This window comes from Fusarium solani, assembly GCF_023522795.1.
Source record: "Fusarium solani strain SB1 chromosome Unknown bctg00000016, whole genome shotgun sequence".
Lineage (NCBI taxonomy): Eukaryota > Fungi > Ascomycota > Sordariomycetes > Hypocreales > Nectriaceae > Fusarium > Fusarium solani.
In genome coordinates this window covers 1,189,334-1,206,336 of record NW_027072142.1, presented here as the reverse complement: position 1 = coordinate 1,206,336, position 17,003 = coordinate 1,189,334, and the positions used below count along the sequence as shown (strand labels likewise).

Sequence of the window (17,003 nt, the reverse complement as noted above, 5' to 3'; positions counted from 1 at the left end):
CACAAGGGTAGGAATACACTCTTCTCCTTCTGACGGATGTCTCTTTTCACCCTTCGTTTTTTAGAATTATACTTCGAATTCGTTATTCTACAAGTATATGCATATCATATCCTCGTCCTCGTCGTCGTTGTAGTGGCTCGGCGTTTCGTATTGGTTTTTGCTTTTGTTCATTGCGACCCTGGCACCAGTTTTGGTCCAATCAGCTTATGGCCCTTTCACTTGAATCACCTTTCACTTCACTCAACGACCGCACGCTATCAAGCCATGTCATTTCCCACGCAAATTACGCTCTGCGAGGTACCTACGAACCTGACCGGGGTCTGACCTTTCACTGAAAGGTCGTCGAGCAATAGTGGCTAGCCAGCACCTTAATGCTACTGTAATCCTCTTGACCCGCTTGATCATTCCTCCTCGTATATAACCGCCCCGCCGCCGACTTCTATATTATAAATCCTTTTGTTCCTTGCCTTGACTCTTTGCAACGGACCTAATTGCTCTCCCATTATCTATCTACCCCCCTGCTATATCCATAACCTATCTAATCGTATCACTACCTGGCATAACCGGCTCGCCTGTATCCCTCCGCCCGCCTTTCCACCCCACTCTACTAATTCCCCTAACCATCTATATATCCTGCTTATCTGCTCTTTATCTAAAAACTCGACCTTCTCCCCCATCATCTGCCCTATGTGATATTGCCACCACTCATCTCCCCGCACCCGCTGTGCCACCATAATCCGGAATAATACCCCCTTGTACTGACGCTTCCTCCCTCTGACCCTCCTGAATAACCACATATGTTTGCTCGCTGCCTCCCAACGCTCGCATATTGCGGCAATGGCGAAACGCTTCCTCGTCATCGTCTCCTCCTGCCACACCCTCACTCTCCTCCTCCCCCTTGCTTCATCATTAACTGGATAATATCATGAAACCCCTGACAAAACCTGCTCGTCTCTAATGAACCCATTTGAACTTTATCCCCTAACCACTTCATTAACCCCTCCCCGTAAATCTCTTGATCGTCCGTATCTTGCCAATCATACTGTCGCTCCACATCCATCTTCCCCATCACCTCGTTGACATCGGTCTCATACCATGCACTGGCCGCTCCCCATACGCTCACCAATAACCCGGCGTACTGGCACTCCCTATCTCTCCGCAACCTATACGTCCCCTGATCATCGCCCACTGCCTCCCAATGCGTGCAAATATATTGCGGTAACCCGCACCAAAAACAACCGGAAAAATCCCGCATCACGCCCTTCTTGAACATACCCTGCTGCCATTTCTCCTCGCATCGTCTTACCTGTCGCCACCACCTCGCACCTCGTACCGGGCACTCTTCCCTCGGATGAAATTGGTCGTCCTCTACCGTGCCTGTCGCCATGAAACAACCCATACATCGACCGGCCATCAATGCCAACTCCTCCTCTAACATCTTGGCCTCCTCGTTTACCTGCATTGCGTCCTGTCTGGCCCTGAACTGCTCGTATCGGCTGTTCTGCTGTGCCCTCCTGAAACGCTCCTCAACCTCCGTCTCTTGGCACTCCTGCACCCTCTTTGCTTCCGCCTCTACCGCCATGTCGCCTTCTCTTTCAAACCATAACATATCCTCCTCTAATGCCAATTGGTCCCGTTGCCGCTGACACACATCACATGCCACCTCCGACTCTGGATGACAACCTGCTCGATCGTATTGGCCATCCATCACCTGGTCCAACACCACACGGCGGCACCACTTCGCACTGATAAACCGCTCAACGGCTGCTTCCTTTGCTGGCCACTTGGCCTTGTCTGATGCTGCCGCCTTCCTTCTTCTTCTCCCTGCCTTGGCTGATGACCGTGGACCTCCTGCTTCCTCCCCCTGCTGGCATATGACGACGACGGCCTCGCTATGGCCACCGTCCCGCCCGGCCCGTCCGCTTTCCTGCACGTAATCTCGCAATCGGTTCGGCATCCCGGCGTGGACCACTAACCGCACATCTGGCACGTCGACCCCTAACCCTAACGCGTTCGTGGCCACGATTAAATGACCCTGATCGATCCACGACCTCAATCGCTGCGTCTTGCCCGCTGCCGTGTCGACCTTGGAATGAAATACGCTGCACTCCAATAATCGCCCCAATCGTTCAACCCGGTCGATGGTGTTGGCGTAAACGATGACGCGACCTTGGCTGTTTCTGTGTAACCAATCCTGCACGATCTTGACCACGCGGCTGTCTTCCGCCTCTTGGTCTGCCCCAACCTCGCCGCTACCGGTCTGACTGGTATTCTGCTGCTGCTGCTGCTGCTGCTTCTTGTGGTGATCTCTGCGCTTGGCTGGTCGAACAACCACTACCCTATACCCGATATTCGGCCTCGTCGTTCGTGATCGGAATACCTTTACACGGCTGGCTGATAACCCGACGACCTCGAAAAACCTCCCAATCTCATCTGGTGGCAACGTGGCCGTCAAAAATACCTTTTGGACGCCCCATTCGTTTAACACCCGGCCCAACTCCATCAACTGCGGCCGGAATTGGTTGGTACTGTCCAAAATGGCGTGGCACTCATCCACGACGACACGATCCAACGCTTTCCGTGCCTGCAACCGGTTCACAAAATCGCCGAACCCTTTTGTCACTGCCGACTCGGGCGTGACGAACACGATGGGGGTGATCTGGTGCCCGCCGCGACTGTTCCAAACGTATGTCGCGATCTGGCTCTTGGCACAACGGCCGTGCAAATCATCTCGCAATGCTACCAACGGCACGATGACGATGGTTGTCCCTCCGTCGTCGCTGGAACAATACGCCGGTAACATGAACGACATGCTCTTGCCTTCTCCCGTGCCTGCGATCTGCACAATCGGGCTCTCTCCCCGCATGATGGCCCGGATCACCGTCTCTTGCTGGCCACGGAACGCGGCGTCTGGTCCTATCATCTCCCTCAACCGGGCGGCAATGTCGACCTGCTGTAATCGCCTGAAACGCTGCAACTGGTGGTACTCCCGCTCCGTCTCGAATGGCTCCCGCTTTCGGCGTATCGCTACGGCTAAACTATCGCCCTCGCGGAACTCCAAAAACCGATGCCACTGACGACTGACGGACCGAAACTTATCGCGCATCGTGGCCGTGCTGAATAACCCTTGCTGCAACTCTCGTGCGTATACCATGCCGGCCACGTGCGTTCCATGGCCGGCTTGTAAATCGATCGGGTTATCGTCTACACCGTCGTCGTCTTCTTCGACCCCATCTATCGTTGACTCTTTGAATGCCTTGTCCAAATATCGACGGGATATGGCGATGGCAATCTGCCGCCACGAACTAATGTTCAATATGGTGCCCAATAATCGTTTGCTGTCTCGTTGGATGATGCGGCGGACGCGGTCTGGCGTCCAATTGCGCTCCTGTACCCAACTGTCGAACCTCGCACTGGAACCGGGCTCATCGGTACCATCCTCATCACCACGATCATCGCCGCCGCCGCCAATGCCGTCCTGGCTGCCCTGGCTCTCCATTTCGGCCTGTCTCCTCTCCCTCTGCTCCGTCTCGCTGACTTCGTCCCTGCGAACCACCTCGTCTGGCCATAAATATGGGCTGCGTATGCCGGCATCTTTGACGACGCCCTGTATCTGCTGCCACCACGGCAACACTAACCACAAATACCACACCAATAACTCGCCTACCTCGCGTGGCAAATATCGGTGGATGACCTTGGCCTGCCCCGTGGCCCGGAACGACTTGTGGTACGACGTGACGAAACACATCAACCCGTCGTGCGCGAATATGTTGCGTACGCCGCCGTTCATGGTGTTCTTATATCGAATGCCTAAAATCTCGGTGGATCGCGCCGGCTGGCCACCTACCATATGCATCAACAAAAACATCTTTTCCATGAACTCGTCGAATGTCTTCCCATATGACTGCACCGCTCTGGCCTGGAACGGCTTCCCGTCCTCCCTTCCGTGGTCGAACCAACTCTTACGCCGCCCTTGCGTCTTGATGATCTGTCGCGCGTTCCAACTCTTGCCGGCTGCCAACCACGTGTGGTTACGGTCGTCATCCAAAAATGAATATCCCACCTTGTCTTCGCTATGGTCGTCTTCCATCGACGACCACGGGATCCGCGGCAACTGGCTGATGTCGTCCACCATCGTCAACGTCGCCAATAACTCTCGGGCTTCCCTCTTCAACGCATGCAACATCTCTGTCAACTCGCCCATGCGGAACTGCACCCGCCGGTGCTTGATGCGGTCCCCAACCCAATCGATGGTCCCGCCGGCCGGCGTGTTGAACCGGATGTGCATCCCGTACGTGCGTGCTTCGTAAATCCAATCCATCGGCGTTGCCTCGGCGTGGGGATCCTTGGGCGTGACCGTCATGAACCGCTGCACCTTCCCACGCACGATGCGGAATATGCTGGTGGCCTCCTCTTCTGCCTCCTCTTCCGCCTCATCTTCCGCCTCCTTTCGGGCATGCTGCTCTTCCCACGTCTGATTTCCCTCCTGCCGCCGCCGCACCATCCACTCGTCCATCTTATCCTGCTTCAAACGCATCACCTCGGCCTGCCTCTCCTGGTATGACTGGTACACGACCATGGCACGGGCGACCTTGATGACGGCGGAATATATGGGCGTATAATCCAACACATCCATCCAACCGCCGTCCTTTCGGATACCCATCACGGCTAAACCGCTGATGATGGCGCTGCGGTACTCCCCCGCGGTCAAACGGTGGTCCAACAACGCTATGACGACCTGCAATGTCAACCCGTCCACTTGGTCCTCGTCTAACGGCTGTGCCTCTGGATCGTCAACGTGCGCCTCGACCAACTCCGCCAAATCGTCCATCAAATCACCCTGCCGCTTGGATAACCGAAACTTGGGCCTGTCTGCATCTGGCATTTTCTCGGCACGGTATATGTAACACACCAACTTGGTCCACACGGTCGTATAACGCGTCCACGTATCATCCTCGACGCGGTTGTCGAATGGCCGCCGTGGCTTCTTGTCCACCTCTTTCCGCTGCACCTCGAACAATGCATGGCTGCCAACGTTGGTGGGCGTGGCTATGGCGCGTGCTTGGTCCATCACTCGCACCAAACTGTCATGGATCAACTGCAACTCGTGCTCCTGCTCGCCCACTGGGTCGACCAACCGCTGCATGGCTTCCGGGTCGAACCCTTGCAAATGGGTGGCCCATCCGACGTGCTCTAACCACGCGTTGGCGTCCAACTTGGAATCGGCGGCCTTGATCCGTTCTTTGTCCTCCAAATCAAACCGGCGCTCCTGCTGGTCCAATGTTTGCATTAAACGATCCGCAACGGCTGCCTCGTCCGGGTCTTGGCTGATCAGTGCACCGAATCCGACCTCAAACCAACGGCTGCCTGTCCCGTTGCTGAAAAACCGTTGACACTGGACACCGCTACGCCACGGGACCTGCTGTGCCTCCGTGGCTCGCTGCTGGGCACTTCCGCCTCTGCCTCGTGGATTCGTCCATCCATGGAAATTGCGGTAATGGTTCTGCATGGCTCGTGCTGAACCTGCCACGTATAAACAACCCTCCTCGCCACAACCTAACTTGTCGCTCTGTGGTGGGTGGATAAATGGGATGGGGTTGGTTGTGGGTGGCGGCGTTGGCCATGTTGCTAACTCGTCTCGAGTCTGGATGATATCTGGGTCTGACTCGATCGCTTCTGTAATCTCTTTCCTTTCTGCTGCCCGGATGGACCTGTGATGTTCCTTTATGTGCTGCTCGATATGCTCACCGATGTATGCATAATGGCACGTTTTGCAAATAATAAATGGAAACTCGGGCAACTTAATAAATAGGCCGTTGGATTCATAACTGTATCCGCACGTAGATACGATGGATTTACCTCCCTACCTACTACCTAGCTACCATAGTATCACCTTAGCCTCTCATCTTATCCCAAACCATTCGAGACCACCATCTTAACTGCCTCATTATTTCAGAAGCCTCCATACCGCCTACTATAATCTTCTCCCCTAGCCACACGGCTACCCCCTCTCCCTCAAAATCATTCAAACCCTCATCCGCCATACTCTCCATCAGCTCTATCCGGAACTTGGAGTTCTTACAGTGAAAGAAACCAATGGCGGTATCGTAAGCTTGTCGTCCATACTGGCAGCGGATCCTTACATCTCGCTCCCATTCCCCAGATGCGCTCTGTACCCATGCCTTGCAAACTTCCCGGGGAAGAGCACAACCTTGACAACCCCCACGAGCCCACATGCCTTCCTCGTATATAGCTTCTGCTAACTCTGTCTTTAGGGTCTGCTTTCCACCAAACGGGCATTGCCGCAGAGTATGCTCAATCTGTGGCCCTCTTACCCCTCGACCTGCGCAGAAGCTACATTTGCCCGCCCACCAGTCCATCACAGTCCTCCACTCCGCGACCTCATTACTATCACCCCAGGACATTTCCAGGCTGGGAAGACCAGAAGGTTGCTCTTTACTAGGACCGGAGGAAACAAGGTGGTCCTGGTCGGCTCGTTGATCTGCCTGGTAAGGGCGACGGAGATATTGCCCAAACGCAGTCACAAGTACGTCGAAGACTACAAGGAGCTGTGGCACCCAGGTCCCTCCATGGGGAACCTTTCGTTCGAACCATTCGACAGCCTGGCTCTCTATAGTCAGATCCACGTCATTCTTTCTAGATATGAAAGTGGTCAATGTCTTGCCGAGGAGTTGCTCGTCAAACGCACAAAGAGCGGCAATCGCCCTTCGTATGGCTGGCTTGTTACCGCAGAGGCCGTCCGGACCGGTTGCTGACGTGTATTTCTGCTTCCAACGATTCTTCTCTTCCTCGGTGCTCGCATCAGATACCCGAAGTCCTATGGCTATGTCCTCGCATATCTGATTGGTCTCGGTGCAGAGACTGCAGTTACCGCGGGCTCCCACGAATCGGTCAAGACGTAGAGTCTCTAGCCAACCGAGTAGTCGCCGAGCCACTTCGGAACCTACAGTGGTGCAATCGTCGAGTTTGTGATCTAACCCCATATCGCCGTAGACGTAACAGAGCTGACAACCAACGGTACACCATTCCTCTAATTTTTCACCTAAAGTCCGCAACTTGAGATTCGCTCGAAGTGTGTTCTTGTCATCGCTGAACCTAACCCGGGTCCCAAGGTGGTCGAGCACGGCCATTCGTGTAACCATCGCGCTGGACGTGGCAATGTCGCCGGGGTACCCAAATAGTGGCCGGTGACTCCAATCATCATCGTTGAGAGATTGATCTGGAACGTCTTGATTTTTAAAGCTTAACGGGAGAGTTCGTCTTCGCTTTGGAGGTGGCGCTGTATCTTTCGGTGGTACAGATGCTTCCGCGAGGGAACGACCCGGAGTGTTTTCTATAGCCTCCGGGGCCGGAGTTCGGTCTGGAGAAGTTGATGAAGAGGACATCACTACTGGTGTGCCTACCACTCTGTCTCTGCCCCGCTTCTGACCAGGGGTTACCTGCATTTCAGATACTGGTATTGCTGCAGTTGGCATCTCTTCCGCCCCCCTGGAGGTGAGTCTAGGTTGGTGCCCTAGGATTCGCTCGCGGTCGCTATGAACCTGGGCATTCACTCTCGGTCTAAGTTTGCTGGGCAAGTGGAGAAACTCGTGCCACCGGAGGGATGCCCATTCATACAGGTCTAGAAGCTGAGGCTGCATTGTGGTTGGGAACGCTCCGTTAAGACCGTAAGTTGACCCACGCTGCAAGGGACGATGTCCGCTCTGCCAAGCAAAGACGACATTTCGATGGGCGTCCTTGCTTCGATCATCGAATCGATTAAACGGCTGGTATACCTCACGCACGTGCTTTTCGGTTATACCGATGCAGATCTGCCGAAGAAGTCGAGAGTTTACTGCAAAACCCCAGGCCTCTGCCGTTACCTTTCGAATCACACTGGTGAAGCGGCTGGTGCTCCATACCTTGCTGTTGGAAGACCCGGCCTGGGTTCGGAAGAGCAGCGGCGAGGAACTCTGGCCCGCCTCGCTTGGGCTGACAATGCCGCGCTCCCTGTCTAGCAAATTGATGAAGGGACGGATGTAGGCACAATACTTGAAGACGGCTAACGCAAGCTCGGCTGGAAGGAAACGAACGACGACGAATTCTCGGTTGGTGGAGCTTTTGGCCTTGTGGTGACGGACCACATAGATAATGTAGCCTTTGTAGACGTAGAGGCCTCTGGGACCAAGTTCGTCGTTCTCAACCCAGAGGCTGGAGAGTTCTGGCCATCGTGGCAGCTGACCGCCAGTCAAGGACATCCCCGTTCCCAAGAGCTCGCGAAAGTCCTCCTCCTTTTTCATGTATTGGTTGACCTCTGCCCAGTTCCAAGAATTCCCTCGCGCGAGACACCCACTCCGAGCTGTACAAGCTCTCCTGAGTAAATCGAGATAGGCCGAGGTCAGTTCGTTCCTGGGGTCCGTCACGAAAGAGTATCCCCTGTCACAGTTTGCCATGTTGTCCTTGATCTTGAGCAGGTCGATGTCAGGCTCGAGCCCGAACATCAAATCGTTGCATAGGCGATTGGCCTCTCTGATGAGATATGCGCTCAGGGACCTGAACTTCCCCATAGAGACCTCTGCCCCTTGCCCCCAGCTTACCCTCTGGCCGTCGTCGCTCCAGTACAGGAAAAAGGATGGCGTATCGTTGCGGGCTGCCACGCACCCGTAGGCACGAAGACTGACAAATTCTTCAAACGTCGATTGGGATCCCATGACCATGTACCGCCTATGCACCTGCTTGAACCGCTCAAGCTGTTTGAACCGCGGCCGGCGTTCGATTCCTAGAAGAGCATACGGCCGCAGGGGAAGAGCTCGCTCAAGGAAAAGGAGTCGCTGGATGTATATAAGTCCAGAAAGGTAAGGTGTGTAGGAACGCGCGTTGTGGAAGCTGTTGGTTGCTTCCGAGAATGCAAGTATACCGCTGAAGTACACAAGCACCGTCGAGCTTGGTTGGCCATCCGTCAACCGTTCTGTACATAGCGCGAGACTCAGGCCGAAGACGAGCTCGGCAAGGGAGACAAGGGACTCAACTCTTTCGGGCCTTTTGGCGAAGTTCCCTACTCCGTTCTCATCGTCGTCGCTAGGTATGCAAACATCATCATCACTGTCCTCATCGATGGTGCTGTGCAGGTCGCTGTCGTCGTCATCGTCGTCTTCCCTGTCGAGGTCTCCATAGACATTTCCATCCATATCCATATCCATATCCAAATCCTCATCCTCGACTCGCATTTCATCCTCACTCGCCTCTTCAGCCCGCTCTTCCGCCTGAGCCACATCCTCGGTAACCAAAGGTAGATTGGCCAGGTCTTCATGATGCCAAATCTCATCAAGGAAACGATTTAGCTTCTTGTTGAAATGCACGCCAATCAGCCGCTCTCGTTGCTTCGCGTCCATGCGGTATACCCGAAAACAGAAGGCCAACGCCTTTTTCAGTAGTAAGCGGTATCTGGTGGTTGATGAGGCATGTTTGACCAGTGTGAACGGCTTGGGGTAAGGCATATGGGGATGGTTGCTTTTCAGCCAGCAAAGGAGATTGCGACTCGTCCTGTGAACGGTCTCTTCACAGCGGTCCATAACCACATCCACGACCTTCAAGATCCCGTCGATCTTAATCTCATCTTCGCGCGGGCTGACTAGATCGGTGGAGAGACCAGGGACTCGGGCCGCGCTGGCCAGGAGGTACGGCGGCGCATCTGGCCGCCCATAGAAACTTAGATAGGGTGTCTGGATAAGGCAACGGTGCAGGCTTCGGTCCCTGTTCCTGTACGTGGTCTCCCACCTCGTTCTCTCCAGCCATGGCCGCTGCTCGGCGTACATGGTCGCCGAGCCGGCTGCTGAGGTTTGCATATCGGCGGCAAGGCCGTGGTTGCGCTGGTGCTCGCGTTCCTGCACAGATCTGATCAAGTCCTGTTGTTCTTGACCAGTCCTGTCTCGGCGGCTCAAAGCTGACCCACTCATGTGGCCCACAGGCACCGTCGGTCGGGTCAGTTGGCCATCGCGTTCAACAATCCAGTAGACACGAGACGAGCCAGAGGCCCAAGCTTGCAAGTAAACGTACTCGAAGTATGCCTCTATGTCCGCCCGCCTGGTAGGTCTCCGCGGGTGTTGGGGATACTTGGGCAGGTCTTGGCTATAGTGTTGCATGATGAGAGTGAGGTTGATGGTGCGATAGCTGCAATGCAGACAGGAAAATCCATCGTAGGACCGGAGCCTTTGCTCTTCAGGCGAGCCGTCAGCAAGAGGCGCAGCTCCGCTTGAGCTTTTCAGCTCTAGTTTAGCCAATACCTTGGAGAGACCTTTCCGCCGAGGTAGGGGGATGCTGTGTTCATCACGTAGGTGATTGGTAGGGTTAGACCCAACGGGGGAAATAGCGTGTCTGCATTTCTTGTCGAAACAGATCAACAGTCGCGACTCGGGATGGACCCATAAAGAAAGTGACTCGAGAAACTCAGCAGAGGCAATAGGTATTGGGTCCATGATGTCAACCGCTGCTTTTGCCGCTACTACTTCTCGATGTTCTTCTTTTATCCCTCTTCTCTTTAATATTAGGCGGAAGACTAAAAAGGCAGGAGATAGTAGTAGTATAAAGTGGATATTTGGAACGGGAAGTGGAAGTGGTGGAGTAGTGAAAGGAACGCGTGCACGGATAGAAAACGAATAAACAACAGGTTGTTTTTGTCGAACCTTGTTACTGTGTCAATGTGCACGGACAGAAATTGTAGAATCTGGGGGTGGTTTTTCGGGAAAACACCGGGGAATTATATAGTGGTCAGGGTTGGCACGGACGAAAATTGAATAATGCGGCGCGATTTGGATCAACATTGGTACAGTAGTAGTAGTAGAAGGTCTTCTAGTTTAAACCATGAGCTGATGCTTGTCCGCCAGTTTGCGTAAAGCGGAGTATCGTAATAAACGCAATAGCATTTTACCGAAGAATCATAAAATAGGTGACATTGCCAACACGGGCAACAAAGGCGCTTTCTCCTTTTTCCTCACACACGCAACCCGACGTACTCTTTCACAGCCCGGGGAGCTTCACCAAACCGTTTTTGTTACAGAAAATCCCCTCAGATACAAGTATGACAACGGTTGCAGAAATGATTGATCTCGTATGGCCGGGAGGCTTAATATAACTCAAGGGATAACCCTAGTAGTATTTTAAGCGAGGGTCATGTCATGCGCTAAAATATATCTGGTTGGTAATTGCGAGCTTTCTTCTTTCTGTTTTATTCCACTCCACATCAGCCCATTCATTATTCTACATTTCAGCATCCCAAAACCCACACCCACACCCTCACCAGCCGTATCCTCATAGCCAGGCTCTGTCAAGATGTCTGGCGTTCTGAAACAAATGATTGATCAGGTTTGGTGCCCCCCACGTGGGTCCAAGCTGGGACTTGAAGGGTGGAAGAACCCCAACAATTTTCAGCACTACCGCAAATGGGGCTTTACCATCTACCGCACCTATTACGGCAATGACGAGAATTGGCAAGCGCTTCTATACTCTTTAAGGCATCAGACTAAACTGGCATTCGGAGCCTTCGAAGACGACAAGGAGATAGACCAAGATGTTAGGCGAAAACTTCAGGAATCATTCTATCTCGATGTCCGTGACGATCCCTCGCCACTAGACGGACTCGATGTTCGAGGTCTTCGGGAATTTTGCAACGCCGAAAAGCTCAAGGAGACTGAAGTCGTAGAGAAAGGCGGCCGGAAGCTCCGCGTGAGCACAAGGCCTCGTGAGAGCCAAGCCATGGCAGACCACCTATTCAATTTCATTCTGCTTGCTGATGAAGCAGTTTTGAAAGATATCGAAAAGGGAGAATTTATTGTTAAGGCTGTCTCGTTGCTGTGGAATGGTAACTCGGGATGGGGATGGATGAGGATCCCAACAGGCTCTCTGTTAGAGTTATGGACATTCCTCATGTGGAATGATGACCGAACGGAGTACTGTCTTCGCTTCCGCGGGCCTGAGGGAGATCTTGAGGACCATATCTGGGCCGGGGACGATGCACTTCACTGCACTGGAGGATATTCGGAGATTCGCCCATGGCGGTACTACAGTACCCAAAAGGATTATAAGTACTAAGGAAGTATGAAGCATCAACCCGAATTGTATTCGTCAAGATACAAAACGTTCAATCTAGCCTGGAATGAATACATACAGAATCTAGATAATTCCCGACCAACACAACCAAAACTGAATACAAGCCCCCAATCAAGTCCCTCCCATCTCCGTATCTTCATCTTCCTTTATATCTTCAGGTTCAGTAATAGGACTGTTAAAAGCCGGAAATCCCTCAGTATCAATCCTTATCCGATCACGATCACCTGCCATCTCCTCAAATTGCGCCATCATCTCGCGCATCTGGCTGGCATGTCTCTCCTCCACACGCTCATCCTCCATCAGTTCATGGATCTGTGCAACCATATCCGTCATGTTCTCCTTGAACTCGCTGACCACTTTCGCATAGTAACCCTTGATCCAATCAAGCCAGTAGTTGGCGATCCGGACATTCGCGCCAGGATGTGCCTTGTTGTAGACATTCTCGGCAAACTTCAATTGCACATATACATCCTTGACGATCTTGTTTAACCTGACCAGGGTTTCGGGCAGATTCATGTATCTAAACACGCTGAATCTTCCACGGATTCGTCCGACTATTACCCTGGCGTCCTGCTTCCATTCGTCTTTCGACTTGTCATCCGGGTCTAGGCGCTTCTTTATACTAGTTTCAGAGGGCCTTTTTTGGAAGCGAAGCATCTGGCAGGATCAGTAAGCCAATCTGCTATTAAAAGAAGGGGATATGCACTAGGAGGGAGCTGATAGAATAGAATAGGAGAGAGAATCAGGAGTGAACAGAGGAAATAGAAATGGAGACAAGAGAAAGGACCTACATAATTCTTGGCATCGTTGATATCTTCGTCAGCAATCATAAAGACCTGGTCGTTAGTCACGCTGCCTAAACACTCATACGCACGTTCGAAGAGCCCTGGCAGTTTTCTGCCTCCAGGGAGTCTAGGTGCTTTGGGCTCTAAGCTCAAGTCGAGATTCTCCATCTCGAACCAGAACTCAATTGGAATGGGTCCATACTCTGAGAGTTTACCAGTTGAGGGTATACTGGCCTTTATTAGCAAACATTTCTAGGTATATATGTTGTGGGCTATATCATACAGTCCCAGGGCTGATCCTGCGAGAAAGGCCTCATAGATATTCTTATCGAGGACATGCTCAACTATTTTCACCTATTAGAACTGATACCGAAGAGGAACGTTGGGCGGATGATACATACGATGTACTAAAAAATCACGAGCGTCGCTGTATTTCCTTATTCTTACAGCGGGATTTTCGCAGGGAGTACGGTGACGTATCTCCACTACTCTATTGAGGAGTGGATTGTCTTGGGGAAGTTTGCTGATATCAGAATACTACTTGCATTAGTTTAAAATCAGAATTTAGCAGTGCTAAAAAAGACTTACTGGAGGAACCCTCATCTGGAAGTCATGTTTTTCGCCATCTTCATCCGTAATCTTGACAGTTCTCACTGCTCCCGGTTCCTCCGCGCGGGCAGCCCGGTGGTGATGGTGAGAGTGGTGGCTTGAATGGGAGAGATGGTTTGAATGTCGGCCAAACAAGGCGGCATGACGACGTTTGTTGTTGGCCTTGGCGTCCTCGCCCAGCTCCCCACAATCTCCATCAGAATAACAGAGAGCTGATTCCGTACAGTTGAGAAGTAGAGTATCACCGTCCTTGTCACCGTTCAAGAAGGCTTCGATCTGCGCGGCCCAGTAGGCGGGATAGCACAGAACCTTGCGGGCGAACACAGCAGGGCCCTCCCAGTCGAATCGCCAATTGTTTCTGATGTAATTGGACATGTAGGTAACTTGCAGATAAAAATGGCGATCTCGAATAGCAGTGTTCCAGATGAGGTACATCTGAGGTAGCATAGCATCACTGCCTAAACGACCAAGTATTCTGGTAAGGAGCTCCAGAGGCGACATGTCCAAGGGGTGTTCGGCCCGGACAGCGAGCTCAGTAGATGAAGACGATAGGCCGCGTTTCTTGAGGACCTTGGAGGGGTTGGGACAGTATTCATCCGCTATCCAGTCGGCCATGTAATTCTTGTAAGCCTCGAGCTTCTCGTTTGCTTCCCACATCTCCTCGCCGTACTCTGTCTTGCAACATGTGGCTTGTCCGCCAACCTCGTAACTGGAACACACATGGAACGCCCAATCGATGGCGACGCGGACGCGGTCGCTAGGGCAATTGCTGCGACAGGTTCCTTCGGGATATCCTGGGATCATAGGGCCAACGTTGCGAAAGATCTGGCAGTCGGTGAACTGCAAGTCTTGCTTGGTGCCGCAGCAGTAGTTGCGCATCTGCACGCCCAAAATGTCAGCGCCAAGCGCATTCTTCAGGTTATTGCACTCCAGGCCACCAGAGCCTGACCCGGATCTGGCTACGGGCGTATCGTGGTAGCCCGAGGGACACTCGGGCTTGCTGTCACACTCGGGATACGCTCCCCATGTGCACTCGCCGTAGACCTTCATGCTTTCGCTTTCGGTCGTGCAACACGCCGTCTGCACCATTGGGGGATGATTGCAGTACATCTGGTTGCTGCCGATCTCGGTCATGCCGCTTGGACAACTCGTCGATTTCTTGCAAGCACCATTGCCATGACCGTACCATCCACACTGGGGAATATCTTGGTCGGGAGGACAGCAGAAGAGATGCGATCCATCACCACCACAGCCAGTCTCGTCATACATCAGCTCATTCTTCCGAGCACCTTTGTCGAGACGGCCAACGTGTACCCAGCCCTTAGGGCATGATTCCTTGCAGTTTGTCCATCGACATTGCTCGTAAGGCTTCTTCACCCACGTGCCTGTCTTCTCGTCATCGTCAAGGGAACCGCTCGTCCACTTACGTCCAAGTATGCCGGCCAATGCCTTGTTGTACCTGGCATCTTTTGTATCATGACTGATTGCCCAGACCATAACACCGCCCAGGCATCTTTCTCCCGCACGGTCAACTTTGATCTGAAGCGTCTCTTCATCATCATATGACACCCATTGCTTGCCCCATGTCACCACCTGAACGGCCTCCTCTTCGTAGAGCTTGGGTTTCAGCTTGCGCTTCTCGATCTCATTTTGGATTTCCGAGTTGAGCAAGATACCCTTTTCTCGGCTGCAACTGCCTGCATTAGCCGGCCCATTAAACAGGCAGCCGGGATCTTTGCATGCTGCTGATTGGACAGTAAAGGCACGACCATAGAATCCTAGGCCCATGACAACCTTGCTCGGGCTGATGTCGTTGCGCCAAAGAAGATCCAGTGCTGACTCGATCTCGGTCAAATTGGTATGGGCATTGAGATAGGGCTTAGTCCAGTTGACGTGCTGGTCCCAAGCACCGTGCAGGTCGTAGGACATGATGTTGAAAAAGTCAACCGTGGATTCCTGAATCTAGTTAGTTGGGTTCCAGACTACTCCTCACGACTGGAAATATACTTGCCAGCTTCTTGATGTCAAAGTACTGTAAGTACCAGTAGGATGCAGGAAGGGTGATAGTTAAGCCTTTGTCGCCTGAATTCATCAACTTCTTCAACTTCTGCATGAACTTGGGAAAGTTGTAGTAATCGTCTTCTTTGCCGCCACGCTTGTCGTCAACAGGATATTCCCAGTCCAAGTCCAGGCCATCGAACTTATGCTTTGCCATGAAAGACTGGAGAGAGTTGAAGAACTTCTGTTGATTATCATTTGATGCAGCCAAATCGGAGAAGACGTTGGCTGTAGGACCGGGATCATTGAATGTCCACCCGCCAATAGCAAGATAGATCTTGAGTCTCTTGTCCTTCTTCTTTAGAAACATCAGCCTTTCATACATTGCCTTATCCTCAAGCGTATTAGCTTCAAGTGCGAACGTCTTTGGGTTGATGGTGCCAAAAGCAAAGTTGATATGCGTATACAGACCGATAGGGATCTGTTCAGGCCAGAAGACCTCACAAGGTCGGTCTCTGGCCCAGCCTTCGAAGTAGCCGACGACGCGTTCCATTTCGCCGCCCTTCTCACAGCTCGGACGCTTAACTGTCTTGCTTCCACAGAAATCCTTGGTTGTCTATGGGTTACCTGTCAGTACATTCTCGGGGTAGCATCACTTTCATTTACTTACACCGCAGTATCCATGCTTCGAGCAGCAGACATTCAGAGGGCACTTGTCTTTCGTGGCCCAACTGCTGCCAAAACCGGGATTGCACTCTGACTTTCTGTTACAGTCAGAACGGCAGACGGATTCTCCACAATCTTGTTTTAGTTAGCATCTGGCAATCATGTAGAGAAAGCATGTTGGTGTCCTTACAATCGGGGCCAAATCCACAGTTGCCAGACTTGTTGCAGCATCCCTGCTCACACCTCTTGGTTGCGCTGCAGGTCGTGCTGTCGGCTGCTGCTATGCCTCTGCATAGCAGCAGCAGCAGCAGCACAGCGAAAGACGAGACGCGGAAACGCATCTTGGTCTTGTTAAAAGGGACAGGTAAGCCCGAAAGAACGTATTGGAAAGAATAGTCAATCACACTAAAGTTGAATTGAATTGGTGACTGGGAAGAATGTGTTGCGAAACAATGCAATATCTTTGCTGGAACCAAACGTCCTGGTAAGGGAGTAGTTTGGAAGCGACAGCTTAGTCGTCGTAGAGATGACCTAAATTCAAAACCAGTTGGCTTGAGCTGTTAACAAGATACAGACAGACCCTTGACCAAGTCCTTTTACCTGCACCAGCGGAAAAAAGTATGAACCAGACCCACGATCAAGAATCCAGGGTCCAAGAATCCATCACTACCAGGGTTGACTCGCTGGAAAGTTAGCTCACCCTATCGATCATGGGTTGGGCATCATCTCTCCCGGCCCGTCTCACCGCATCGGACCTTTTCACCAACGCAGCGTTGCATAACTTAGGTGAGGGCGGGGTCTTTTTAGGAACAGGGTAGCATCGCACCACTGTGGCTCTGT

The 17,003-nt window shown here is 52.5% G+C and overlaps 3 protein-coding genes across 3 annotated transcripts; 1 reads left to right on the top strand and 2 right to left on the bottom strand.

The window, feature by feature from the left end:
• Positions 1–705: 705 nt before the first annotated feature.
• MRS44_018714 (uncharacterized protein) lies at positions 706–10,475 on the bottom strand (the record flags this gene model as incomplete). The annotated part of the gene is made up of 4 exons (XM_065616181.1): positions 706–897; positions 1,307–5,711; positions 5,868–5,874; positions 6,083–10,475. 4 exons carry the CDS (start codon positions 10,473–10,475, stop codon positions 706–708), a joined length of 8,997 nt encoding a protein of 2,998 aa, XP_065472253.1.
• An 853-nt stretch (positions 10,476–11,328) lies between these two features.
• MRS44_018713 (uncharacterized protein) lies at positions 11,329–12,087 on the top strand (the record flags this gene model as incomplete). Its single annotated transcript, XM_046277980.2, has 1 exon — positions 11,329–12,087. The coding sequence occupies one exon, from the start codon at positions 11,329–11,331 to the stop codon at positions 12,085–12,087; it is 759 nt and encodes a 252-aa protein (XP_046123958.2).
• Positions 12,088–12,216: 129 nt separating this feature from the next.
• Positions 12,217–16,504, bottom strand: MRS44_018712 (uncharacterized protein; the record flags this gene model as incomplete). Its single annotated transcript, XM_065616180.1, has 8 exons — positions 12,217–12,762; positions 12,897–13,119; positions 13,174–13,234; positions 13,292–13,427; positions 13,479–15,455; positions 15,493–16,113; positions 16,168–16,298; positions 16,354–16,504. The coding sequence occupies 8 exons, from the start codon at positions 16,502–16,504 to the stop codon at positions 12,217–12,219; spliced, it is 3,846 nt and encodes a 1,281-aa protein (XP_065472252.1).
• Positions 16,505–17,003: the final 499 nt, after the last annotated feature.